A 26,754-nucleotide genomic window follows, 5' to 3' on the forward strand; every position below is an offset into this window, starting at 1 on the left:
TTTACGCATTAGCTTGGGGAGAATTCTAAACATTTTGAGATGATGGATTTGGAAAAGAGAAGAAATGTCCATGAAAGAACATAAAATAATTTTCCATGTACAAATAAAAGTGTTCATTTGTATACTTAAAATTCTAGTTCTTTTCAGAATCTGAGCTAGTTCATTTAATTATTCTTCTTAAATAGTTCTTTTTTTATATTACCAGAAGTAAGATGTGCTTGTTACTTTAAAGTTTTCAAGTTGTTCAGATGTGTATAAAGTAAAAAGTTTAAAGTGTCCTTCTCTAATTTTCAACACTAAGTGTAATTATTTTTAAAAGTTTGAAAGTTGTGTGGCTGTCTATTCTATTTTTAAAACTATAGAAAATGTTCTTTAACTTTTAGTAACTTTTTTTTTTTGGTCTACAGATATTAAAATGCATGCTATGGTGAAAAAATTATGCTTAACTGACAAGATAATTGAGTATTTAAATGAATGTGTGAGTCAGGATGGTGAGGTAAGACATATTTTTACAGATTGGTTTTTTTGTCAATTAAATTTGAAATGAATTCAACTGGATTTGGATGAGTACTTGGAGTTTCAATCTTGAGTAACATCCACTGCCTTGTTCATTTTTTTTATTTCTAAAAGTGAGGTCTCTAAAGGAAAACCTTAAAATTTCTATAAGATGTATAAGCAGAAGTATATACAAAACGTACTTCCAGTGGAAAATCTTAATATTTGCATTTTAGTTTCACACAATTTTGATGAAAAAGCATGACATTTAGAACAAGACGATGTTACAGTATATTTTATCTCACCTTAGAATTGATAAAAATTAATAACTGTGTTTTCCCCTGCTGGCCAGGTGGTAGAGTGTCTAGTTCAGCCAAGCCTCACGCTCCTGAGGAAGGTTCTCTGTGCTGACCCAGTCCTGCGTGTTTCCCTCTCCCAACAACCTTCTCTCTTGACCCTGCTATTCAGAGGTAAATAAAATACATTCTGACAGTAATGAGAGCAATCTTAAGCTTTAACTGTTTATTCTTTAACTGTAGGTAACATTTACTTTCCGCTTTACTAACACAATAACAAAGTTTATTAGTGAATATGCCACTAAAAAAACCCATTGCAGTGGGAAATGTTTAACACTTTTGTGGGAATTTTCTTAAAATCCTGTTACAGAGTAGACCTTAGAGCTGAGAAGGGCTGAAGCCTCTGATCGCTCTCTGCACTTGATGTAGCTGTTGTTTGGTGCTCAGACGGTCAGTTCTTACCTGTGGAGAGAGAGAGCGCTGCAGCTGCTGTCACTGTTGCCTCTTTCCAGTGTCTGTTTCCTCATTCTTGTTTTGTTTGTGCCTTTAGATCTGACGCTTTGCTGTTACAACTGGTTATGTCCTTAAACTGGCATTCAGAGTGTATAGACTCAGCTTGTGGGGAGTGGGAACTAGACCATCCTGAATGACTCTGAGCATTAACTTACTACATTTTATAAAGTGTGATTTTTTTTAACCTTTTTCAGTTTGGTTGTAAGTGAGTAATGTATTTAGGTGGAAAAATTCCATGTTATTTTTTTCTCTTTTTTTTCTCTTCTTTTCTGACTGTTCTCAATAGAGAGCTTGGTAACATTCTGTGCTATTTTCTTTCCTAGAAATGTAGGCTATTGCTTTTATATATTCTACAAGAGACATCTTGATCAAATGTCTCGATATGCTTAACCTTGTCAATTACCAGGCATGTAAGAGATTAATGATATTTATGTTCAGAATATTATGAGTCATTTTATTTTAGCATTTTCTTCTCTTCTAATGGCTTCTGCTTGCCAAGTGAATAGGACACAGTTTAAGTAACATTGATAAAGGTTCAAACCAGGTAAAGTTCTAAAGAGACTCAATGTGTTCGGCTTCATAAATTTTGAATAGTGTGTAAAATTTTACAAGTTTTTTTTAGATTGATGTGGAAGAGTAGCAGTTATGGATCTCTAGTTTTCTTTTGTCTTGTTAATAATTGTCTTCCTATTAACCTCATTCAGTAGAATTTAGTTCCTAGTTTACCTTTTCAGTTATAATTTTGATTTAAATTATTCAAGCAATCAATTAATTATGAGCACCTACTAGATTCAAAGACATTTTCTAAGGCAACATAATCTGTACCCTTTTAATACTTTTTCGATCTCATTGATGTTTCCAAAAATTACTTAAGCGAGCCTGAAAATGAATTATAATATCTCTCATTAATGAATTTAGGGCAAAATTAGTTTTTTAACTAGGTACTCAACAAGGAAAATTAATTCCTCAGCAAACATTTATTGAGTGCATACTATGTGCTAGGCCAGTAGTGTCTGTATCCTCCAAACCTACCAGATCAGAAACTCTGTTTTAACAAGCCCTACAGAGATTTGCATAGATTTGAAAGTTGAGAGCCACTGTTTTAGTGATGTCAGTTTATCTGGGTTAACGTCGCATTTCTCTGAGAATGGCATCTCTTCTTTTCGAGTTAAGATATTTTAAATTTGAAGTTCATTCTTTCTAGAGGTAAAAATATTCTATAAAGTTATGCCTCTTTTTATTTACAGTTTCCTTGATATTTCATGAAAATTGTACCGTCGTGACTGAAGTTGGAGCATTATTTTGTCTTCTGTTATTTGATGAAGTATCAAGAATGGATATGTGGTGAGCTATAAGAGTTTTAAAAGGTTTTTACTCTGAATTGTCTGTCTGAGTTTCTGTTGCAGTCTTATAGCAGTGCATGGAAATTTCTGACTTAGGAAGCTTATGCTTTCCATGGTAGATATACATGGTATGATTTTTGGTTTGAATAGCAGTATTATGCACGTTGGCTCAAAAAGTCACCCTGAACTTTTATTGTTGAACATTACTAAGTACAAAATTTGATAATTACTATAGTAAGTTTTATCATTAATACGTTTTTTGGTATATACTCTCAATTTTGTGTGTTTTTTCTTTAATATTTAATAAAAAAACCTTGGGGAGGATGTTTAGGATGTAATATCTGATTAACACTGACCCTGAGCAGGATCAGTGGGAGAGAGACACAGAGGCCACCTGCCAGTACAGCGTCTGCATTGTATGAATCATTTATTATATGGACTTCTTAAAGAAAAGCATAATTTGCTCTTCAAAAGCAAATCCGGGTAGTAGCACCATGTCATAACTATACTAAATGACAGAACCAAATGCAACTCTTGATTTGAGTTGCAGTCAAGGAAGCGAAGCAAGTTGTGTTTCTTAGACAGAACGATGGTCTACTCAGTTGTTTCTTTCCTTTTGTGTTTCTTTTGTGAAATAGGTCTGATAATCCTTCCAATAAACCTTCTTCACCATCAGTCTTCAGTTTGCCTGTTTCAGTTTCTAGAAGGTAAAGAATTTATTTCTTTGATTTTTCTCAAACATAAAATACTGTTACAGAAAGGGAAATCAAGATCTATAATTTGTTAAAAGTTTTCATCTAGCGTTTCATCATATGACTTGTAATGCTTTAATGTTTCCTTCATGGTGGTGCTTCTGAAAGTTCAGTAAGTGTACATCCCTGTCGCCAAGTTTTTATTTTGATATTGTTCCAGTCTACACAAAACTTGAAAGAACTATATAGTGAACACTTGCATACCCTTCAGCCTAGATTCAGCAACTGTTAACACATGGGTCTGCTTTTCTGTCTTTCTCTCTCTCTCAATACATTTATTTATTTTTATGTAATCTTTTTCCCCAACCCATTTAAATATAAGTTTCAGACATAATTTTACTACCCTCCCAATTATTCCAGCATGTACCTCCTTAAATTAAGGACATTATCCTACATAACCACTGTACCATGAATGGTCACATCTAAGAAAATTAAAAATAATTCTGTAACATGATCCAGTTTCTCCAATTATATCCCAAATATCTTCTATAGATTTTTTTTTTAAAATGCAGGATCCAATCAAGATCATGAATTGCATTTGGTTTTCATGTCTCTCTCGACTTTTTAAAAAGTAAATTGTTTTCATTGAAGTATAAGATACATAGAGTTTACAAATCCTGAATTTTTCCAGATAAATACACCCATGTAACTAACATGTAGATTAAAGTACAAAATATCACTAGCATGCCAGAAACCACTTTTGTGCTTCCTTATTACCTTCCAGCACCCACAAAGATAATTCTATTTTCATTTCTGTTATTATACATTGTTCTTGAACTTTATAAAGTATATTCTTGCATTTGCCTTCTTTTGCTCAACTTGGGGAGATTTGTCCGTGTCATTGCGTGAAGCAGTATTTGATTTATTTTCATTTTTGTGTAGTATTCTGTGTAAGAATATACAGCCGTGTAGTTACCATTCTATCACTGATGGACATTTGGTTTGTTTTCTCTTTGGGGCTATTATGAATAATGACCGCTAAAAATATTCTTGAACACATATGGATCAGAGGATATTTATATGTTTAGCTTTAGTAGATGCTACCAAGCAGTATTCCAGAGTGGTGTACTGGTTTACATTCCTGCAGCAGTATAGTGGTCCCAGATGCTGCACACCCCCTCCAGCTCTTGGTATTGACATCACCCACTATCCTTTTATATACATATATATATGAATGAATGTTCATAACAGCTTTATGTATAGTAACCAAAAGCTTGAAACACCCCAAATGTCCAACAGCAAGGAGAATTGATAAATGAACTGTGCTATACTCACACAGTGAAACACTATACAACATTTAAAAACTACTTTTCACACAACAACATGAGTCTCATAGACATAGGGTTTATGACATAATCATAGACATAATGTGAAAAAAGCCACAAAGAATATATACTGTATATTCCATTTATTTAAAGTTCACCAACAAAGTTGATCTCTGGTGAGAGAAATCAGAATAGGTAACAATAGTAGTTACCTCTTGGAAGAGGGCTAGGAGAGTAATTGACAAGAAAAGGGAACAAAGAAACTTTCTGAGGGGATGGAAATGTTCTGTGTTTTATTCTGGGTGGTGGTTACACAAATGAACACATATATAAAAATTCATCAGGCTGTACACTTAAAATCTGTGTATGTTAAAGGTAAGAAAATTATATCTTAATACAACTATGATTAATTTAAAAATAACATTTTATAGCTTGCTAGATATTATTACATGTAGTATAATCATTTTCACTGCTGTATAATAACTCTTGTTAGACGATACCACAGATTATTCATTCTCCTGTCATGGGGTATTTGGGTTGATTCTGGGTTTTTGCTCCTGTATACATCCCTGTAAACATTATGTATCTCCTGGGATATGTGTCCAATAGTTCCTCTTGGATATATCCTTAGGAATGAAATTCTTTAGTTGTAGACATCACATTCTTCATGGTCTTTAGGTTTGGCTAAATAATAAAACACACATGACAGTAGGTCATGCTTGAAGTGTGATTACCCGTGTGGGTGCTGGGGGCTGTCTTGGCATAGGAGGCCCACGTCCCGATAGAAAATGTGATCTCTAGGAAGCATGCTGTGGGCATAACGTCCAGGTCCCCGCAAGGCACGTCCTGTATGAGAGCCACAGCACTCAGGGATGCTCAGAGCTGTGGCTTCCCACTGTACATTTACACACAGGTGTGGGTTCTTTGCACACCTCCCAGTCCAGATGCAGGGAGTGAGTGTCACCATAAGCAAAGCGGTTTAGTAAAATTGTTGGCATTCCATATCTATTTGGTTATCCTGGGGAAAAGGGTCAGAGAGTTACCTTAAGATCGAGGTTGTCCATAGAGAAGAAATGTCAACAGTAATTTCTTTACACATAGTAATGTCATTTTAAAAATTGTTGTCCACATGGTGGGTGTGTAGTGGTTTCTCAAACTGGTCCTGATGTAATACCCTTTGCTTTTTATTATTTTCTTCCTTCTATGTTCTTCAGGTGTAATTTGCAGTACATTTTATAACTTATTAAAAGCTTGACCATTGATTGACAGCCTTAACTCTTTTCATTTAGTGCAAGTCCTTTCAAGGAGGCTCTTGTGTCCTTTTGACATGGCTTCACAAGCCTTTTAGTACATTCTTGCTTTCTGGCATGAAGAGATGTCCACGGTTCACCTTTGATTTCCCTATTTCAGACCTAGCATTAGCCATTTCTCTAAGGAGTCCTGGTTACTTCTAAGGAAAATTCCAATTTTTAAAATTTATTATCTTTTAAAAAATTATTCAGCTTCATTTATATACAGAACTCTACCTTAGCCTCTTTTTTTTGAGATGCATAAAATGAAAAAGCACACTAAATTTCCCCTTAAAAATCCTACCCAATTGTGTTTCTCTAATATTAGTTACAAATACGTGAATTAGGGGTTTGGGATATGTTTTATAAGCAAAATTATTCTTTAACATTTGAGATGCTAGGCACTGCAGTCCTGCTAAGCACTATTAAATTAACATTAACTAGTTTAAGAGATACTGCTATTGAATCTTTTCTTAGATCTAAAAATATTTCTGGGTTCTCTTGGTGACACACAGTGATGGAGTTTATTGATGGTGCAACTGTGTTCTCAAGTGAAAATAGTAAGTTGTGATTCTGTCACTTAGTGACCCCTGTGAACATAAGCAATTCATTTAGCCTCTTTAAGGCTCATTTTGATCGTCTGTAAAATGGATTTCATGGTGCCGTGCCATGTAACTGTGAATGAAAGGTAGATAACATACAGTGTGTAGCATAAAGTAGACATTTGTGTTTCAGCTGAACACCTTGTGTGTGTGGTTCACTGTAGCCATGGGCCTCGACTTCAAGGGGCGTCAGTCATCTCTGCAAACAACCCTAATACAACACAGAGTATGGTAAGTCCTCAGGAAAGAAGTTTAATCAGGTGTTTTTGAAAGTTTAGAGGATGGCAAAAGAATAAAGCATGGTAACTGTTCAAAACTGGGACCACGAGAGAGATCTTTGTATTGCTGTAGAATGGGAGGCGTAGAACTAGCCCTCATTTGTGGCTCATTCTTTTGAGTAGCATTTAAGAATTTAAAAGTATGTAATTTTTTTTATACATTTTCTTTAGGTATCATCTACCAGTACATGTACTTGGCCACCATGCTGTGAGTCCTTACTCCATAGTTTTGCCGTTATCTGCTGATTGTTTGGCCTTGAAGCCGGTCTCAGATATGCTGAGAATAGCTTGGAACCTATCATGGTATCATGGGAGTGATAATCTGTTGAAGCAAATGAACTCTGAAACTAAAATCCAAGAGTAAGCTGTTACATGTAGTAGAAAAGCATTCACATCTACCTAATTATGATTAATTAGCTAGGCCTTATTTTTCCTTTAGGTCAAGTAGCTTTTTTACTTTTTAACGTCTGACCCTGCTTTCTCACTAAAGATTATAATTTTTACTTTGTTTTAAAGATTACATGTCATTCATTACTTTTTAAAAACTGTCACACAAAGAAATTTAAATTAAAAAGCATTGTGCTCTATGCTGTTTTGGAGATTATATAAAGTTTGGTTAGTTAACAGATGTAATTCACTAGGAAAAGTGCTCTGGGTTAGGGTAGAAGCTCAGTAAATACATATGTGAATTTCGTTATCGTCACTGGGGTGATGACGATGATGATGACTTTTAAATACCTCAGTATTCTAATCTGTCAGTGCTTTCTCATTTGAATGGAGATTATATTTCTGTAAGCAGGAAAATGTCAATATAAACATCCTCATGCTAGTGTGAAACCCTAATAGTGACAGATACACATCAGATTTTCTTTTGGCTGTGAGCCACCCTTAAATTAAAAGGAAACAGAACAGAATTTGGGGGAGACAGTTTATAATAAAAATAATTGTGAGCTTTTATTTAATAGCTTTATATTGCTCTTTCTTTTTTTCTTTTTGTTTAGATTTTTAGATACATTGAAGTTATCCACTGAGGACACCCTTACTCTGAAGATGACACACACAGCGAGTGGACTGAAGGACTGTCTCCACTCCATTGTTCAGGCTGCAGCCCACAGGGAAGTGAGGGCTGCTCTCACGAGGATGAGTTTTTATCTTCTGAATGACAGATTGTCTTTCAAGGGTGGCACCGGCCCATGTGGGATTACCTTGAAGTCCTTGTCTTGGCACACCACACTAAACAGGTCAGTGTCAGCTCAAGCCTGCTGGTTTCAGAGGCCTGGATGGAATTGTATTTGGGTTCATCTCCACGTTTGAAGATAGGAGCATGTGTTCTTATTGTTGGTATCATGAGAGAAATGCTTTTTAGAAAGAAAAATTTAAGGATTTTTATTATCTGTAATACAGGTCTAATAATAACAAAAGAGAAAATTTTAACATAATTACTGCATTTTGGAATTACTAATAAATTGTTATAATTTTTACAAATATTATAATTATATTTTTATATCCTAACATAGCAAATCTTATTTTTTATCTCACAGAAGTAAATGATTAGGATAAGACATGGGTAAACAAACTGAATGTTTATTCCTGTCCATGTTATATCAATAAATGAGCTGAGACATCAGGGAACTGATTAAAGTCTTGGTAACTCTGGCTGTTTTGTTTTGCTTTCGTTCTGTTCTTAAGTAAATTATCTCATTTTTCTTTTTACTCTGAATTTCATGAAGTTGATAGCCATGTGGAGGTCCTTTAGTAGTTACTGGGAAGGCCCTGGCTTGTAAATTTAACACATTTAACTGGTAGCAGATGGCTGCATTTGAAACAAGACTGATAAGCAGCCATTGCCAGCAGTTTTACATTTTAGTCTTCATGTGACTTTAGTATAAAATGTATAACTCTCTATTAAATGGAAAGTGTGCCATTTTCAAAATGCAAGGTTATTTGAGTTTCTAAAATGTGGGCTCTTATTTAGTGTAGCTCTCAAAATTCGGATATCTAGTTCACCTTTTTCAGTGCTGTGCTGTAGCCAGCTAGGACTGCCTTGTGAGAGATGAGATGGTTAAATTATCTGGATTTTTGCAAGTTAGTTGTTAAACACAACCACTCTTAAAACTGAACTTTGTAAACTTACAATTAAATAAATTATATGAAAAATAAAGATAATGATTATGCAGAGTCATGGCTTCCTAATTATTTTACAACACTTTACTATTATCTGTGCTCTCGATGTTATTTATATGGACTCTGTCTGTGCTGTGGAAATGCTGTATAACGGTGTGCTGCAGTGCCTGTCTCCACAGCTGTGCGGTAGATTGGAGGATTGCAGTCAGCCATGGCGGGGTATCTACACTATGGCAATCGGCAAACACAGCAAATCAGCACCCCACTTCTCAGCCAGTTGTTAAATACTTATCCGCACGCCACTTACTTTATAGAACTAGAAACCATGATTACTGTCTTCTTTATTGTAGGTTTTTACAAGTACTTCCTGCTTGCACTGAAGATGAGAAACTGCTAATAGATATCATACACTTTCTAAATAAGTTATTGAAGGAACAAAGAAAAAATGTATCCGTAGAACTTCTAAACTGGCTTCTCGAATTACTTCTTAGACATGTAAGTGTTGTTCAGGAATTTGAATTTTAGGTTTGACAAATGATATATTTGTAAAAATCATTAATACTGTATATGAAAATATGGAAAAGTATGATTTTTACATAGCCCATGTTTAGCCAAGTAGTCCTTACGTTGTAATAGATGGCTTTTAGCAATATGCCTTCCTGACGTGATTGTTACTAGGTTTAAGTTAAAAGTCTGTAGACTAAATGGGACCTTCAGTCTTGGCGTTTAATGAAACCTGTTCTGTATGTGAGCTTTCAGCAGCAGCTGTATTCTTTTTTTTTTTGAATGATTATTTTATTTTATTTATTTATTTATTTATTTAAACATCTTTATCGAAGTATAATTGCTTTACAATGGTGTGTTAGTTTCTGCTTTATAACAAAGTGAATCAGTTATACATATACATATGTATATGTATAGCTGTATTCTTAAGTGAGGATCTTGGAGTGGGGGAGTTCAAGTAGGGATGTGGAGGGGCAGTGAGACAAGCCTGGAGGCAGTGAGGGATAGTGACGGTGAGGTTGGAAGGACTCAGTCAGACTGTGCTCAGGCTTCATGTAAGTTTACTGTAGTGTTTACCCATCCAGCCCCCCGACTACTCTCTACTTTTTGTAGCTGACTGTGTTCTAAGAAACTTGCCAAGAACCCAGGAAGCTAGCTTGTTTTTTTATCATTGGCCTGTATTTTTTTTTTGTTTGTTTTTGCAAATACTATATGGATTTCCTTAACCTGGTGAAGATAAACCTTCGCACAAACAATCACGAAAAAAACACATTAAATTTAGAAAAAAGGGCCTAAACTGAAATAGAAGATAATAGACCTTATAAAACAAATATATTTCATTATATGTTAATACATTTGCAAAGCTCATTTAAAGACATGATTTTCTATAAAAATGCAAGGTGCTAATATAATGTAAGTTAGAAATTCTAATTGAGAATACTTTTAAAAGTATTTATAGATATAAAAAATACAGTATGTATATGAATGTTTATATGTGTATAAAGCTTGTTTAGATGTTTATTATTTTCTGCCTTATTGTGGATTGGTGAAAATAGGGACTGTTTCATTCACCATTGCATACCCAGCGTCTACCATAGTGCCTTGCACATAGTGAGCTCTCAATAAACATTTATTTACTCACTAGTAAACATATCACTTTAAGGAAGCTATGTAGTTAATTACAAGAAACACACATAACCTTAATTTTGTAACATGTTAAAATACAACAAATGGAAACTATAAATTCCTAGAACTGTAATTGCTGAGTCAGTTACAAGTTGCAAAGATACACGTGTATATGTGTTTGTATTGAGGTTTTTTTTTTTTTTTAAATAGGTAACTCTTATTTTGAATGATACGATGATTTTCATGATTGGGGCTTTTTTGTTTTCCGTGAATTGTCCCTTGACGCCCTTGCTAGTTTTGCCCCACAATTAGGTTTTTAGTCTTCTCTCGCACGTGTGTGCTCAAACATGCTGTCTCTCTCTCTTTCGTTTTTGGTAACAGAGGAGCCCTTCATAAATTAGAGAGATTAGCCCTTTATCTGTGATATGAGTTGCCAATGTTTTTTTCTTGTCATTAGTCTTCTGACCTTACTGTATCTTGGACTTATTTTCCTATTTTATAGTACTTAAATTGTGTTCCATGATCATAATTTCCACATTTAGGTATAGTGCTACAGGTGTGTGTGTGTGTGTGTGTGTGTGTGTGTGTGTGTGTGTGGACTTCTCACCACCTTGACCGTTACCACTCTAGGCCGAGCCGTCACCGCCCTTCTCCCAGGTTATTGTTAGGTCTTCCAGCCTCCACCCGTGCTGCCTGTGCTTCTCAAGACGGCTGCCACAGGGATCTTAAACTGAAGCCACATCATGTCCCTGTTCTCAGAATCCTCCACCAGCTTCCTCTCGTTCAGATTAAGCTCCATAGGCTACAAGGCTCTATTTGAGCTTGATTCTGAGTATCTTTCTGACTTTCTCTCCTACCACTGTACTCCACTCCTTCTTTCCCAGCCACATTGGCCTCTGGTTGTTTTTCAAACACCGCACTCATAGCTCCCTTTGCATTTCTTTTTCTCTCTGGCTGGAATGCTCTTCCCCTAGATATCTATACAGCTGACTACCGCACTTGATTCAGTGCTCTGTTCAGATGTTAGTCATCCTTATCTGTCATAGTGTAGCATTTCTCCATGCCCGACTCTCTGTGCCTTCTTAATCCTGTTTTACGTTTCTTCATTGTACTTATCACTCCCACTTGCAGAATATCTTTGTTCATTTTCTTTCTACCCCAGCCCACCCCACTAGAATGTGGGCAGGGGGAGGACAGGTTATGTTGTTTGTTTCATTCACTGCCATGTTATTTTTGTGTAGTCATATTTATAGGATTTTTTTATAGTTTCTAAATTATGTGTCTTCTTGGAAAGATCTGTTTTCCAGAGTTTTGAGAAAACACTCTCATGTTTTCTTTTATGATACTTAAGGTTTTATTTTTGTTTACATCTTTATTCATCTGGAATTTCTTATGATGTAGATTATTTTTTTTAATGGTTAGCAATTTTCTCATGTCATGTCTACCCCTGATTTGAATTGGCACCATTTTTTAAAACCATAAACTGATTTCCTATATATGCATGACTCTTTGATTGAACGTTGTATTATGTTCCTTTGATATGCCTGTATTTTTCTGAAGAACTACATTTTTAAATTATCATAGCAAATTTTTCCTTAATAAAATTTATTTTTTATATTTTTCTCTGGCCATTTCACTTCTATTTTCATTTTGTGAAACTTATGACAGAACATTTGTCCAGTAGGAGGGCATTTATATGTGAATTTTATTGGTTTCTGTATGTATGGCAAGAAATACCTTAAGCATAGTTAAAAAGACATGATAAACTGAGAAAATTATTTATAACACAAATGAGAGACAACATACTAATTTCCTTAAATTATAATTTTTGAGTCCTTAATAAGATGATTGCACTTCCAGGGTACATAGATTTATTGTTCAGTAAAGTTTGCTCTTCTGTTACTTTCCCAAGGATGATTTCAAAGTACTGTATTTACTTCTATTTTCTCTTATCTTTTAATTATTAAAAAAATTAAGGAAGCATTCAGAGGCAGTTTTTTTCTGGATATTTTTAATAAAGCGAACAGGAAAACCTATTGTCATAGTTCTTTCAGCTTTAAGACCTGCTTAAATATTTTATAGATTAGACATTAAAACATTATTAAAATAATGTCCATGAAGCTTTTCCTCTGAATGAGTTTTTTGATAAATTGATTTTTGATCTATAGATTTTTTATAACTTCATAATTTTTTTACTCATTTTAAAAAAAGAATAACCTCTAAAACAGTCTCCTCCTTCGGGTAGAGTTCTTGTACAGTGGGAGCTGTGGTTGCTTTGGTTTGTGAAAATAGCAGATATATAGTGGGCTTTGGTTTTAGAATCTTTTCTTGAAAATCTGTGCAATAGTTGAATGTTTGCATATGACTGTAAATAGTATATAACAATAGAAAAGTTAAAATATACGTACCTAAACTGTGTAACTATAACTAGATAGTTAAAACTTTACGTTTAAACGATTATGAATTTTGTAGTATGTCATGAGTGCTGGTACATATTGCATAATTTATTCATAGTTTTGAAATTAAAATGAAATTTCTACAGGACTCTAGATGATTGTACTGTAATTTTAATTTTTTAAATAAATTTATTTATTTATTTATTTTTGACTGTGTTGGGTCTTCGTTTCTGTGCGAGGGCTTTCTCTAGTTGTGGCGAGCGGGGACCACGCTTCATCGCGGTGCGCGGGCCTCTTACTGTCGCGGCCTCTCTTGTTGCGGAGCACAGGCTCCAGATGCGCAGGCTCAGTAGTTGTGGCTCACGGGCTTAGCTGCTCCGCAGCATGTGGGATCTTCCTAGACCAGGGCTCGAACCCGTGTCCCTTGCATTGGCAGGCGGATTCTTAACCACTGTGCCACCAGGGAAGCCCTGTACTGTAATTTTAATGCAGCTTTAGGAAAGGATTTTTGGTATAATTAGTTTGTTTGACTTTGTGTGGTATCAAAGCTATCTTTGGAGAGCTCTTACCTTGTCTCATATATTATCATCACTAGTGTTATAAATAATAGGAATACTTTTAAGGGTGAGTAAAGTGGACTTAAGCATCCACTATCAGGAGAGTTTACTCTCTAAATATCAGGCTACGAGGATTAAATTATTAAGCGTTTTGTAACAACCAATGTTCAAAATAAAAGAAGCATGAAAATAGAAAGTCAAAAAGTGACTTTTACAGTTTATCATCTGAAGTGGGTAAAATAAATGAGAAATGGCTTAAGAAGGTCAGCAAAATAGCATTTCCAAAGGAATTGTTTTGAATGTATGGACGTAACATATGAAGATGTGCAAAAGTGATGGTGGCAAAAAGAAAATTAGACAGAAATGAATACCTGATCAAGCAGAAGAATGCCTAAAAGATATATAAAGAAAAATTAGCTAACTTACCGAGGGAAGATACAGAAACTTTCTCTTGTGAAAATTTTGTCTACATGTTTTATCAAAACTTTCATTTATTACAAGCATTTTACGTACTTAAGGAATTTTTTGTACTACTAATTTATATTTTAATGTATTGATATTTTGTTAGTATATAAAATAACTGAGAAGTGCTGAATTTGAATGCATTTCTTTTCAGAATGAGTTTTTGATGAAAGTTTATCAGAGTGGGGCCATACTTTTTTCGGGGGGGACCATTCAGAACTACACAGCACATGTCTGTCTGTTGTCGGACTTCCACAGGGTCATGTGCACTCAGAGTTCACAGAGGGCGTTGTCCATCCTACTATTGTAGGTTGCTGATGGATGGAAAATTGGATATGATGAGTGGTAACTCTGTGGGTAAAGAAAATGAGCCATCATTGCAGAAATTGTTGCCTTTTGGAGGTCAGCACTGATGAAATAATGGCCCACGTAGTTGGTTTAAAATTAGGATTGAATACTAATGTCTAAAGACAAAACCTTCAGATATGATTAAGTACTTGAGATCAGTAGGCATCAGTAGAGACATCTATTTCCTCTTGTTCTTGAGGAATGGTAATAAATCCCATATTTTAGAAGTGATGTTGCTGAGGTTCACTGAATCTTAATGTTAACATGTCAATCCAAGATATGTTATAAAGGGAAAAAGTCTCAGCAATTTACCTGCAAAAATAAGTTATTAATAGGATGAGATTCTTTGGAAGGGTCTTAGTTTTAGGTATATATTTACATACTGCTTCAATATATTAATATGTTAATCCATAGCTTCTACTTAATTTTTATATGTATATCAGAATTAGTAATTGCTGATGGTAAAATTACATCTTACCAAGATGGGGTTTGCATTAAAAACAGCTCACTCGGTTAGTCAGTATTTATGGGATTTAGAGGGAGTGTGGGTGTAAGTCAGCCTTTGGTTATTTGGGGCTAAGAATACTATAGAATATATATTTATTTTAATGATTTTATTAAATGTGTGTCTAGATTGTTTTATTCATGTATGAAACTTAGAAGTGGTAGTTGTGTTTTATGTAGTTTTACTTGAACCAAATGAGACACTTCTTGTTCAAGATGAAAGGAAAAGCTGAAAAAAAATGCTGCTTAGGTGTGAAACATAGTAAAGTAAGTTAAAGGTAAAGCATCTCTCCTCAGTATTTTCCAAAAGCTCTCAATTAGATTATTTTTAGTTCTTTGTACCTGGTTGAAGTATACTGTACATACTACATAATGTAAACAACTTGGAATTTTCTTCCCATTTAAAAAATTTCTTTTCCTTAAAAAGAATGTAGTTATTTTTGAATTGAGTTCTTTAGGTGAAGGATGCCATGACAACAGTAATTACATTTTGATTTTATCTCTTTTTGAACGTTATAATATGCACTATTGATGTGACATAATGCTGGGGATGGAATGTTAACTATCTCTGAAGTAAGATGGTCCTGAGGTTGAATTCTTGCTCTGCTCATTCATATGACTTTGGTTAAGTTACCTACCCTCTTCATGAACCTCTGTTTGCCCATCTATAAAATATGAAAATGCAAATCTTCTAGTTCAACTCAAAAGTTAAATAAAATCTTATTTTCCTTCTCTCTTTTTTTTTTAGCACAGTGCCTATGACATGATAGATGATAAATAAATATTCCATCTAATTTTAATGCTCTTGGTTAATGTAACATTTTCTGCTCTCTCAATATTACTAGAAATCATCTATTACATTTCTTTAGCTATTTTTTTTTAAGTTGGAAAACAGGTTGAAATTTAAGTAGTACTAGTTTCCTTTGTTTATCAGCCTGTCAAATTGGCAAAGATTACAACAGTAATAATCCTCAACGTTGGCTTGGGTGCTGTGGGCCTTAGTCATATGTACTGGTACACTTTTTGCAGGGACAATTTGGCAATATACATTGAAAGCATTAAAACTATTATAATGTTTTGATTTAGTGATTTCGTTGCGTAGAATTCATACATAGGGTATAATCAGAGTTGAGCATGTTGCTGCAGCTCAGTGAAATTAGAAATCACTGATTATCCAGTAGTTGTGGTAAACCCTTATGGCTGAATAACAATCAGATACTAAAATCATGCTTTTGAAGAAATACTGATAATAACATTGTTTAAAAAAATGGTCACAGTAGTGGATTTTTTCACTTGATCTCCGTTTTGTTAAAAATATTGAGTTACAATTCTGTTTGCACTCACATAAAAAGAATAGTATGTACCAACATACTAATAACAGCTACCTCTGTGAGGTGTGATTATGGGTGGTTTTTGTTTTTCTCATTGTGCGTCTCTATATTTTCCTCAGTTTTCTGTAATGGATATGCTTTCCTTTTCTTGAGATAACATATGAAGCACCTTTTGAGTTGAGAACATCTCTACTAATGCCGCAGAAACCTACGGTTTAGGCGCTATAACTTAGTTACTCCAGAACATGATTAGCAATAAAAACCCTTATGGGGAACAGCATACAGCTCCATTAGAGGGTAAATATATGTTTTACAAATTCCATTTTTCAGAGTCCAAACCCACTATTGGAGCTGCTGGTTCTGACAGAGTCCCAGGCGCGAGAGGAAGCAGATGACATCCGCACCGCCGTCAGGCAGCAGCTCCAGAAAGAACTGGTCGCCCTCTTCAACACCTTGCTGCTCAGTTCCGTGGCGCTTACCGACAGGTACCATGTGTGTTATTGGAGGTTTGGGAACATTCACACAGAACCTAGTTTTCTTTTGATTTCTAAAGGGTCTTACTTTTCATTAGTTTCAAATTAAGAGGAGAAAAGACTTCAGTAAAAATCAGTTGTGCTGGTTTGTTTTTTAGTTCAGATCAATTTCTGATATAGCCTGATTGTAATTACACACACACACACACACACACACACACACACAGTATTTTGTTGTCTCTAGGTTTAGTTCTTGGTTCTCTCTTAATTTTCTACACATCTGTCTGAGCAGTCATGCCCATTTCTACGACTGTACAACTATTTTTGCATGGATGATTTTCAAATGTATATCTGTAGCTCTGACTTAAAAATTTTAAATTCACAATTTTAACCATTTTAAAGTGTACAATTGAGTGGGTTTTGGTATATATAGAGTGTTGTACGACTGTCACTGTTTAATTCCAGAACATTTCCATTACCCCAAAAAGAAACTTTGTACCCATTAAGCAGTCTCTCCCCATTCGCCCTTTACCCAAGCCCCTGGTAACCATTAATCTTCTTTCTTTCTCTATGAATTTGTGTATTCTGGGCATTTCATATAAATGGAGTGAAACAGTATGTGACCTTTTGTGTCTGGCTGTTTTCATTTAACATCATGTTTTCAAGGTCCGTGCATGTTGTAGCAGATGACAGTGACTAAATAATAGTCCATGTATGGATATGCCACATTTTGCTTATCCATTCATCTGTTGGGGGACATATGAGTTGTTTCTACCTTTCACTGTTGTGAAGAGTGATGTTATGAACATTCATATGCAAATTTCTGTGTGGACATACGTTTTCAGTTCTTGAGTATATACCTAGGACTGGAATTGCTGGTTCATGTGGTAACTCTATGTTAACTTCTAATTTCATTATTGGTTGGCAATACTAATACCCACTTATGCATTTTTCAATGTAATTGTTACTTGTATTTTACATCATATACTCTGGATGGTATATTAACTATGTTTTTCTTAAAAAGTCTTGTTTTAAGAGGGAGTATTTTCTGCCATTTCCTTCCATTTCCACTAGTTAATACTTTTTTGATACAGTAAGTTGTTAGTAACCCTCCACCACCACCAAGAAAGTTCATTAAGCCAGTTACGTTTGTTCCATGGTTGATTTTTTTTCCTCCTTTACATACACAGGAAATGCTTGGAACTTTTTTATGTTTTCCAAACACAGCTGGCTCTGAAACTCCTCCAGTGTCTGAGAGTCACAGACGCTCCTCATTTCTACGGCCTGCCATCCCTCGAGAGGACCTTACGAGGGATGGCCCACCTTACAGCGTTTCCGGGATGGAGCTCACACTCTCCTTTCACAAAGCCACTAGAAATTTGTGTGAAGTACTTGTCAGGTCTCCTCGAAGTAAGTAAAAATAGTCAATAACTATAAACAGCAGTAATAAAACCCCTAAATGATAGCTATTTACAAACCCTCAAATGATAGCTATTTACTATTTACTGACCACTCAGTGTGTACCAGGCACAATATTAGGTGCATTGTATGTGTTATTATATTTAATATAGATTATTATTCAGTGTTTATGGCTCATTAATGGTTCAATGTGTTAATGATTTTTATTAGCAAATATATAAGTAAGATTACTTTTATGAATAAGCTCATTTTCAAGAAAAGTAAGGCTTACACTTCATTAAGCCCCTTTATTTGGGTAACTTGTTTATTTGCATCTATTAACCCTTTTGTTGTGAAATACAACACATACAGAAAATACACAGAACGTAAATACATAGTTCATTGTTTATCACATAGTGAACACACATATGACCGCCCTGATCCTAAAATAGAGAGTAGCCACCACCCTAGAAGCTCTCATCATAACCACTTCCAGTCTCTACTCCTCGCCTGAAGGTAGTTTTATTTTTATTTTTACGGTAATAACTTTTTTGCATTTCTTGATGGTTTTACCACTCAATTATGTGTCCATATATACAATAATTTCTCATTCTCTTGATTTTGTTAAATGGATTTATATTTCTTTGTAACATTATGCTTATGAGAGTTACTCATTTTGCTTCCTGTAGGTGGAGTTTAATTTCATTTTTGTGTAGTATTCTCTCTACTACAATGTTGAAGGATAATTTGGCTTCTCTTTTTCTTCCTGTTTAGGGTAATTTTAGATACTGCCACTGTACACTTGTGTTGAAAATGAGTATATTATATCTTCTGTGAAATTTTTTTTCTAACTATTGCTGATGTATGGAAATATATTCAGTTTTTATATGTTAATTGTGTACCCAACAGTCCTTGTTTCCAAACTGAAAGGAAAGGCCTTTAATGTTTTATCTTTTAGTAAGCTATTTATGGTAGTCTTTTTTCAATTACTTAAAGAAAAATCAGATTAAGGACATTTTCTTTTAGTCTTACTTTGCTAAGAATTTTTTTTTTAATCATAAGTATATATTGCTTTTTCTGTATCTTTTAAGATAATCATGTTTTTTTTTTTGTATTCCGTAAGATGATGGATTACATTGGTTGATTTAAAAATGGTAAACAACCTTACATTTCTGGAAAAATTTCAACTAGTTTGTGATGTATTATCCTTTTTATATATAAACAGGTTTAGTTTGTTAATGTTTTTAGAATTATTCTACCTATTTTCATTGGCAAAAAAAGTTTCTAGAATTACTATATCTATCTTCTTTCTCCTAAAACTTTTGTCATTTTTTTAATATCAAAATAAGTCCATCCTTATATAATTTTCTCTTTTTCTTTATGTAACTTTCTCTTTTTTCTTCTTTGGAATAGTTGGTTTGAATTGGTGTTATTTCTTCCTTAAATGTTAAGTTGACAGTATAGCAATCTGGGACTGGAGTTTTCTTTTTGGGAAGATTATAGATGAATTGAGTTTTTAAAGTAGATCTAGAATTGCTCAGATTTCCTGTTTTTTGTGTGTCAGTCTCAGTAAGCTATGTTTTACTGAATTTTATCTGAATTTTCAAATTCATTGCCCTAAAATTGTTCATCACATCATCTTGTTTTTAAAATATCTGTCAGATCTGTAGTGAGGTCCCATTTCATTCCAGGCATTGATTTTTCCTTCTCTCCAGTTTTGTCGATTGGCCTTACTAGTGGTTTGTATGTTTTATTAGTCTTTTCAAAGAATGAATCTTTGGCTTTGTTGATCGCCCTTTAATGTTTTTTTCCCTCTTTTATTAATTTCTGCCTGTATTTATTTCCTTCCTGTTTTGGTTTAATTTATGGCTTTTTTCTACCTTTTTAAGGTAGAGCCTTATTTCACTGATTATTTTTTTTTTGATTTTCTCAAAAATATATTTTTAGCTCTGATCACCTTCCAATCATGGCCTTAACTTTATGTCTTGTTTTCGTCATCATTTAGTCCAGTATATTTTAAGAATGATGCAGTGAATAGAGCAGTGATAGGTTTCTGTAAGAGAACAGCTTTGCCACGGTGCCCTGGCAGCTTTGCGTGTTTGCATATGGGCCACATAGGCAGGGCTTAGGTGCGGCTGATCTAAGCTCTGGCAGAACTTCCTGTGATCCTTTTGGAACATGAGATGCCTGTAAGGAACTGCTACAAGGCCGTTGCTCATTCACTTCACTCTCTCTTAGGAAGTGTGTCACGGGCCTGTTTTTATCGCCTCCTGGGTTCTGATGCACGCGCGGGCTTTCTGCCTTGCTCCCTTGGGGTACGGCAGCAGGCTATAGACGGCTGAGCCGCAGCTTGGCCTGAGCTCCTCAGCAAGAGTGCGCTGCCATTGCACTTCTGTCATCTGGCCCCTTTGTTTCAGTGTCACCCTGTAAAAGGGACACTGAGAGCTGGCACCTTTGCCTACTCTTGCTTATGCTTTTTATGTAAGTAATAAACTGTCTAGATCTATAAATGGCTCACTGTTTGCTTAGTGACCAAGTCTGCCAGCATTGCTTGCCTTGAAAGGTTCAGTTATAGAGGTTGGCATCTTTAACTGTTAGGAATTCAGGCAAGGCTCCTGTAGGAAGCAGTGTACAGAGAGGTTTGGAAGATGAATAAACTGATCAGAAGTGATGGGCGTTCTAGACATGGAATATTTTGACCAAATCGTGTCCGTAACTTCCTATTCCTTTTTGTGCTGCACGTTCCTACTTGCCACTGGTCTCTACCCACCACCAGACCATCCTTCAAAACAGAAACCTTTCACTCCCAATCTCCTTTTTCAAGTGCTTAAGGCTCATTATAATCTTGTATTTTGAGTCTTATCTCTGTTTAAAATTTTCCCCACATCTCTTGAAGTTTCAGTTATATGTGGCTCTTCTCATTAAATAAAAAAGCATGCTTAAAAAGTCTGTTTCTTTCATACAGCTTCTTTTCTCTTTGGGTGGCAATCTCTACACAAAGTTGAAGATCTCACTTGTTCATTTGCCTTCCTTTAGTAAGCCTTTTCTTATTCTTTCACACATAGTCACCCAGTAAGTATTACTTGACTGACTGATCTCTTCTACAGGTTATGTACCTCAAGCAGTTTATATATGCCACTATTATGGCACTTAATACATTGTATTTTTATTTTGCTTTATGCTTTGATCTGTTAGACTGTGAGCTTGTGAGAATCATCTGTGGACCATTTCCACTACCCCCAGCTCCCCACTGGCCTAGGACAGTGATTTGTACATAGTGGACAGATAGTGAGTAATTTAGTTGTATCTTATCTATGATTTTTAAATTAGAATAAAGTTTGGATAACTTTGGAAATGTGACGTAAATGAATGTAAATGATGTGTGTTTAATTTTTGTATTTTCATTATTAAATCATACTTTAGGTGATGTTTATATATTCAACTGTAAATCATGCTTCAGATGATATTATCTAGGATTTGTTTCCAAAAGTACATCTTGTTTTTTAAAAAATATTTCAAGTGAAAGGCCCGCGCACCGCGATGAAGAGTGGCCCCCACTTGCCGCAACTAGAGAAAGCCCTCGCACAGAAACGAAGACCCAACACAGCCAAAAATAAATAAATAAATTTATTTAAAAAAAATTCAAAATTCTAAATACTCTCAGCTGTACTATAAAATTTAATATGAATTTTAGTGTAGTCACTTTAATGAAATAATTTTTTTATCTTGAATACTTGTAAATACTGAAAAAGAGCAAACTGTCAGTAAATTAATTATCTCATGCTTCAAGGTATCCATGATGAGAAATAATATGAATTTTTTAGAATAGATATATTAGCTAAAAACTTACCATAATGTTTTTTAATAAGTCAGCTCCTCCAATGCATTTAATATAATTCAGTCTACAAGTACCTAATTTATAGCATTATTTGTAATGTGATTTATAAATACTCCATTTATAAACCTTTTGGGACACATCTCCTCTATTAAGTGATTTTTATCTGTTTCAGATCAGGGATATGTGAGGACCTACTACAGCAGTAATTGAAGAAGTGTTACATTGTTTATATTTAGAAACCCTCAGAAGTACTTTTGTTTGTAAAATTGTGTAACAGGAGAGACTTCAGATCACACCTGTGTTTCAAATACCTGAAATTAAAATGAGCTTTCTATGTTATTGGAGAACAAAAAGGCTTAGTTCTCAGTAAGAAGTCGGGGAAAAAAGACAATACTCTCATTTTAAGCTCAGTTGTCTTTGAGGTAATAAAAATCAACACAGTTTATTAGCTAAGGAATAGATATAAAGTGTGATGCTTGTTTTATAATGTTTCACTGTTACGAAAACCTGATTAACAAATCTTTATTTGGTATAAACAGAGGAGTACATGTTATGCTTCATATAACATCTTGGGAAGAAAATCTTTATGTCTTTACATTAAATGACAGGAAAATAGTATGAAAAAGATCTGTCACTTTTATTAGAAATTGTCAGAGTCCTATTAAATCTTACTTGGGTCCTTCTGTTTACTTAGCTAGCTAAACAGGTTTTTTAATTTTACTACTGGCTAAATTGATCTTTTAGAGAATAAAGTAATGCTTATGTAACTGGACATTGAAACAAGCCATTGTTGGTCCAAATGATTTGCTTCATAGTTTCTCAGTAATTAAAGCTGATTCCTTTTCAGATGGGAGTTGTAATTCATTATTAGATATTTTGTTTCTGCACAGTGAAATTTGAATGCAGTATTTGCCTTTTGTGGTTGGAAAATGAGACTTTTAGACTAAGCATGATTCATTATGATAGGTGAATAAACTATGATAATTAAAGCCTTAAAAATTATATATGAAGTATAATTCCAGGGATCTGACGGTAAGTTGAAAGGAGATAATATCAACGTTCTTGACTTATCGCTTTTAAGCTAGAACCTAAACCATGACAATATAGCTCTCTCCAGTGACATATAGGAAGATAATAAAGATCATTTAGATCTCTTCTAAAATAGTCCCTTAAAGTTTTAAACTTTTAATTATCAAAACCTTAGACATATACATAGGCAGAAAGAATAGTAGAGCAGGGCTCCTGTAGCAGTCACCTGTAGTTGTTAACCCCTGGCCAAACTTGTTTCATTTTCGGACATACTATACAGTTATTTGGTTTATGAAAATTCTAATTTAAGTCAAAATCCCCAAGTTATCTTATGAATAAATTGCTTTTGTTAAATAAGCTGTGCCTAACATGATTTATATTTATGCCATTTTTTAAAAAACTAATCTTCTTTGCTGCATGAGCTAAAAAGAATCCAAACTAAAAAGTAGTCTCTGTTATAAGACAAAATGGCTTACTGTGCTGAATAAAAGCATTGAGTCCTTGGGTGGATGAATTGAAATACTTTCTGCTGTATTAGATAACATGTGGTTTTGATTGCTTTGATTCACAAGTTTTTCCTTCATAATGTATTGGCACCTAAATATAGTTAGCATTCTTTTTTTTATTAAAACTTTGTGAATTATAAAGTGATCTTTTGTCACTTTAAATTTTTTATTTTGAGTTGAAAGCTATAATGATGCTTGTTATTCAGTGTCAACAAATAGTTATTGAACCCCTATATGGGGGACAATATATGATTTACACAGAAATTTTCCAGAAGAGTTTGTCACATATTTTAAAGGATTTTCTAAATTAGGTGGAAGGACTTTTTCTCAAACTGCTGTCTCCTAACTCCCCATGTTCATTCTGATTCAGCTTCGCAGATAAGGGCATAATAGCTTCAGATAAGAAACATTTCTTTTGTTGTTACTGATGGAAATGTGTTAAAGCCCTCAGGTATGTGGGAGAGAAAAAGTTGACAGGCAATTATTTAAGTAATAAATATATGCTTAAATATGGAGTAGAAATCTAAGATTGCTTAGAAATGTAAATGTCCATTTACATTCAAACCATAATTCTAGAAAACTTAGCCTAACTCTGGTAGTTAGTGAGAGTTTTATATAGCTAGCAATTTCTAAGTATACTTTTCAACAGGGTATTTATAAAATAAACTCTTTTACTTAAAGGATACTATAACATTTGAAGAATGTTACGAGCATATTTTAAATCACAAAATCTTCTAGGAGAATACTACACATTCTTTGTACAAATTCCAAAGGAAAACAATTTAAACTAAGAATGTTTGTTTTAATTGTGGTGAAATACACATAACATAAAATTTACCTTCTTAACCACTTTTAAATGTATAAACTAAGAATATTATAATATACTTTATGTGGTTAGGATTCAATTCAGACAAGTCAGTAGAAAGGTATATATTTAGCCACTAAGAGTAAAGCTGCCACAAAATTGTTTGCATTTGTTTTTCAGGTCATTACTTCTTTTTATGTGGAGCATGGAGGAAATGCTATGTCCTTCATGGGAAAAGGTGTCACAAAGAGCACGGTTCTCTGCTTGCTTCACTTATCCCATGAGATGATGGCCCAGGCCCAGAGCTCGGTGAGAGCTTTCAAAGCTGCCTGTCTTTCCACAGTTGCTAGGAAGGGAATGTGCTGTGTCTAACACGTTTCAAGCCTATATGTTTACTCTAGGAAAATGTCTTTTGACTTGTCTTTTTAGGAGACAAAAATGATTTTTGACAAAGATGTTTCTTAGAAGCTGTATATTACACAAATCTGAATTTTATTTTAAATTTATTTTGATTGAAATCTGCATGTACTAGAGAACTACGTTTTATCTAAATCATGGGGAAAATAGCTGTTCTGAAGAACAATTGTTATGTATAACTTTTTAAGGAGGAGCTGAGATGGTTGTTTGCCTTGTGTTGGCTAAATAATGAATTAAAACCAAGTCTTAAGCATATTTTTACTTTGTTTTGATTTTTAAAAATTCAGTTATTTTAAACTCTATTTTATCCTTAGAAACGTACCTGATGTGTTTCTGTTCCCTTTTTCTCATTCTAGGAGTGGATGTCACTTTGGTTCTTGCCTTTGCGTAGTCACAGTGAAGAACATGCTACCACTCAACAGGGATTGGCTTGGTTGATTCCGTTGTGGGTTGACCGAGACCCAGAGGTCAGTGTGAAGGAAAATCGAGTCCATTATGTGTAGATTAAAGAACAAATGAAACAAAACATGTATGCATATACTTGTTCATATTTTCCAAAATGAGGTTATTTTAGTGCTATACCTTAAGCTATATTTACCCCCTGTCTTGGTCAGTTTGGGCTGCATAATAAAACACCATAGACTAGGTAGCTTGAACAAAGAAATTTATTTTCTCACACATCTGGAGGCTGGAAGTTGAAGATCAAGGTGCCCACCCACATGGTCAGGTTTGGTGAGGACTCTTCTGGCTTTCAGATGGTTCCCTTTTCATTGCATGCTCATATGACCTTTTCTCTCCTCCTCTTCTTAAAGGCCACCAGTCCTATCAGATTAGGACCCAATCCTCATGGTCTCATTTAACCTTAATTATCTCCTAAAAGCCCTCTCCTCAAATACATTAGGAGTTAGGGCTTCAACATATGAATTTTGGGGGTACATAATTCAGTTCATGGCACCCCCTATTCAGTCAGATTCAGAGTACAGATGAAAAATAGTAAGAAAGGAAGTATTATAGAATCTATCAGTTTTATAAAGAACAGCAAAATATTATTGGAGAAGTCCAGCCATTTTTAAACAGTTTAGAAGGATAGCGGCCAAGTGACTTTTGAGTGTCATTTAATAGAATAGTATCATTACAGTGCAGCGTTTTATATTAATGAATTTTCCAGTTTTAGCCATTTATCTACGGATTTGATTTTTTTAAACCACTTTATTGAGGTATGATTGACACACAAAAAACTGTACCTATTTAATGTGTACAACTTCATGAATTTGGAGATAAGTATACACCCCTGAAATGTACATCACCAGATTCAATGCCATAAACATATCCTTCACCTACAGAAGTTTCTTCTGTCCTCTTACTACTTGTTTTTGTGATTAGAACACTTACCATAAGATCTACCCTCTTAGCAAATTTTTGTGTATATAATATAGTACTGTTAACAGTTAGAGATACATTCTTGAGCCACATTGAACTTGGACTTGTTGCTTGACTGCCTTATGACTGCATTGCTTTCTGTTACCCTGTGGTTATCAGTGAAACTCTATTTTGAAATCAAAATTCAGAAGTTCACCCAATACGTAGCTTGAGCAGTGGGGGTACTATGGCAAACATTACACCATGTCAATCTCTTTTGAAACATTTTTCTTTTAAAATAATTTTGGGGAAAATACTAAGTATCTTATAAAAAGATAATTCAATTACTTCTGTTTGAAAAGAAGTTTCAAAGAAGTTAAAGCCATTTGTTTGAAAGAAACACTGAAAAATTAAGGATGGTGGAACAAAATAATAGTATCCTCTTAAAAATGAGAAATAAACAAGAATCATGTTCATGAAAGATATGTAAGCACCCTGTGCTTTCCCTAGAAAAAGACTTTTGAACTATAATTTTTAGTCTTATTTATAGCTGGTTTTGACTTTTTGTGACATTTGCTTTTATTTAGCTTTTATTACCTATATTATTACTTTCTTAAATCATGGAATAGGATTTTTATTCACTCATAAACTTATAGGACAGTATTCTTCAAGTGTCTTATAATTTAGGATTGTCAAGACAGTGTCATAAAAATGTGATATTTTATGTACCAGAAAAATTAAGAAT

General features: G+C 34.3%; 1 protein-coding gene across 8 annotated transcripts in view; it reads left to right on the forward strand.

The window, feature by feature from the left end:
• The window catches only part of RTTN (rotatin), a 178,148-nt gene that overhangs the window by 47,940 nt on the left and 103,454 nt on the right, over positions 1 to 26,754 (forward strand). For all 8 annotated transcript variants that reach the window (XR_014251465.1, XM_082415873.1, XM_082415874.1 and 5 more), the window contains 11 exons: positions 408 to 496; positions 848 to 965; positions 2,552 to 2,648; positions 3,286 to 3,354; positions 7,005 to 7,193; positions 7,835 to 8,074; positions 9,308 to 9,452; positions 16,515 to 16,669; positions 17,848 to 18,067; positions 24,414 to 24,542; positions 25,007 to 25,117. Coding sequence is in view for 7 of the 8 variants with exons in the window: in XM_082415873.1 (XP_082271999.1) it covers positions 408 to 496; positions 848 to 965; positions 2,552 to 2,648; positions 3,286 to 3,354; positions 7,005 to 7,193; positions 7,835 to 8,074; positions 9,308 to 9,452; positions 16,515 to 16,669; positions 17,848 to 18,067; positions 24,414 to 24,542; positions 25,007 to 25,117 (1,562 nt within the window). In the remaining variant the exon portion in view is untranslated. The remainder of the gene's footprint in view (positions 1 to 407; positions 497 to 847; positions 966 to 2,551; positions 2,649 to 3,285; positions 3,355 to 7,004; positions 7,194 to 7,834; positions 8,075 to 9,307; positions 9,453 to 16,514; positions 16,670 to 17,847; positions 18,068 to 24,413; positions 24,543 to 25,006; positions 25,118 to 26,754) is intronic.

This window comes from Balaenoptera physalus, assembly GCF_965194825.1.
Source record: "Balaenoptera physalus genome assembly, chromosome: 12".
Classification (NCBI taxonomy): domain Eukaryota; kingdom Metazoa; phylum Chordata; class Mammalia; order Artiodactyla; family Balaenopteridae; genus Balaenoptera; species Balaenoptera physalus.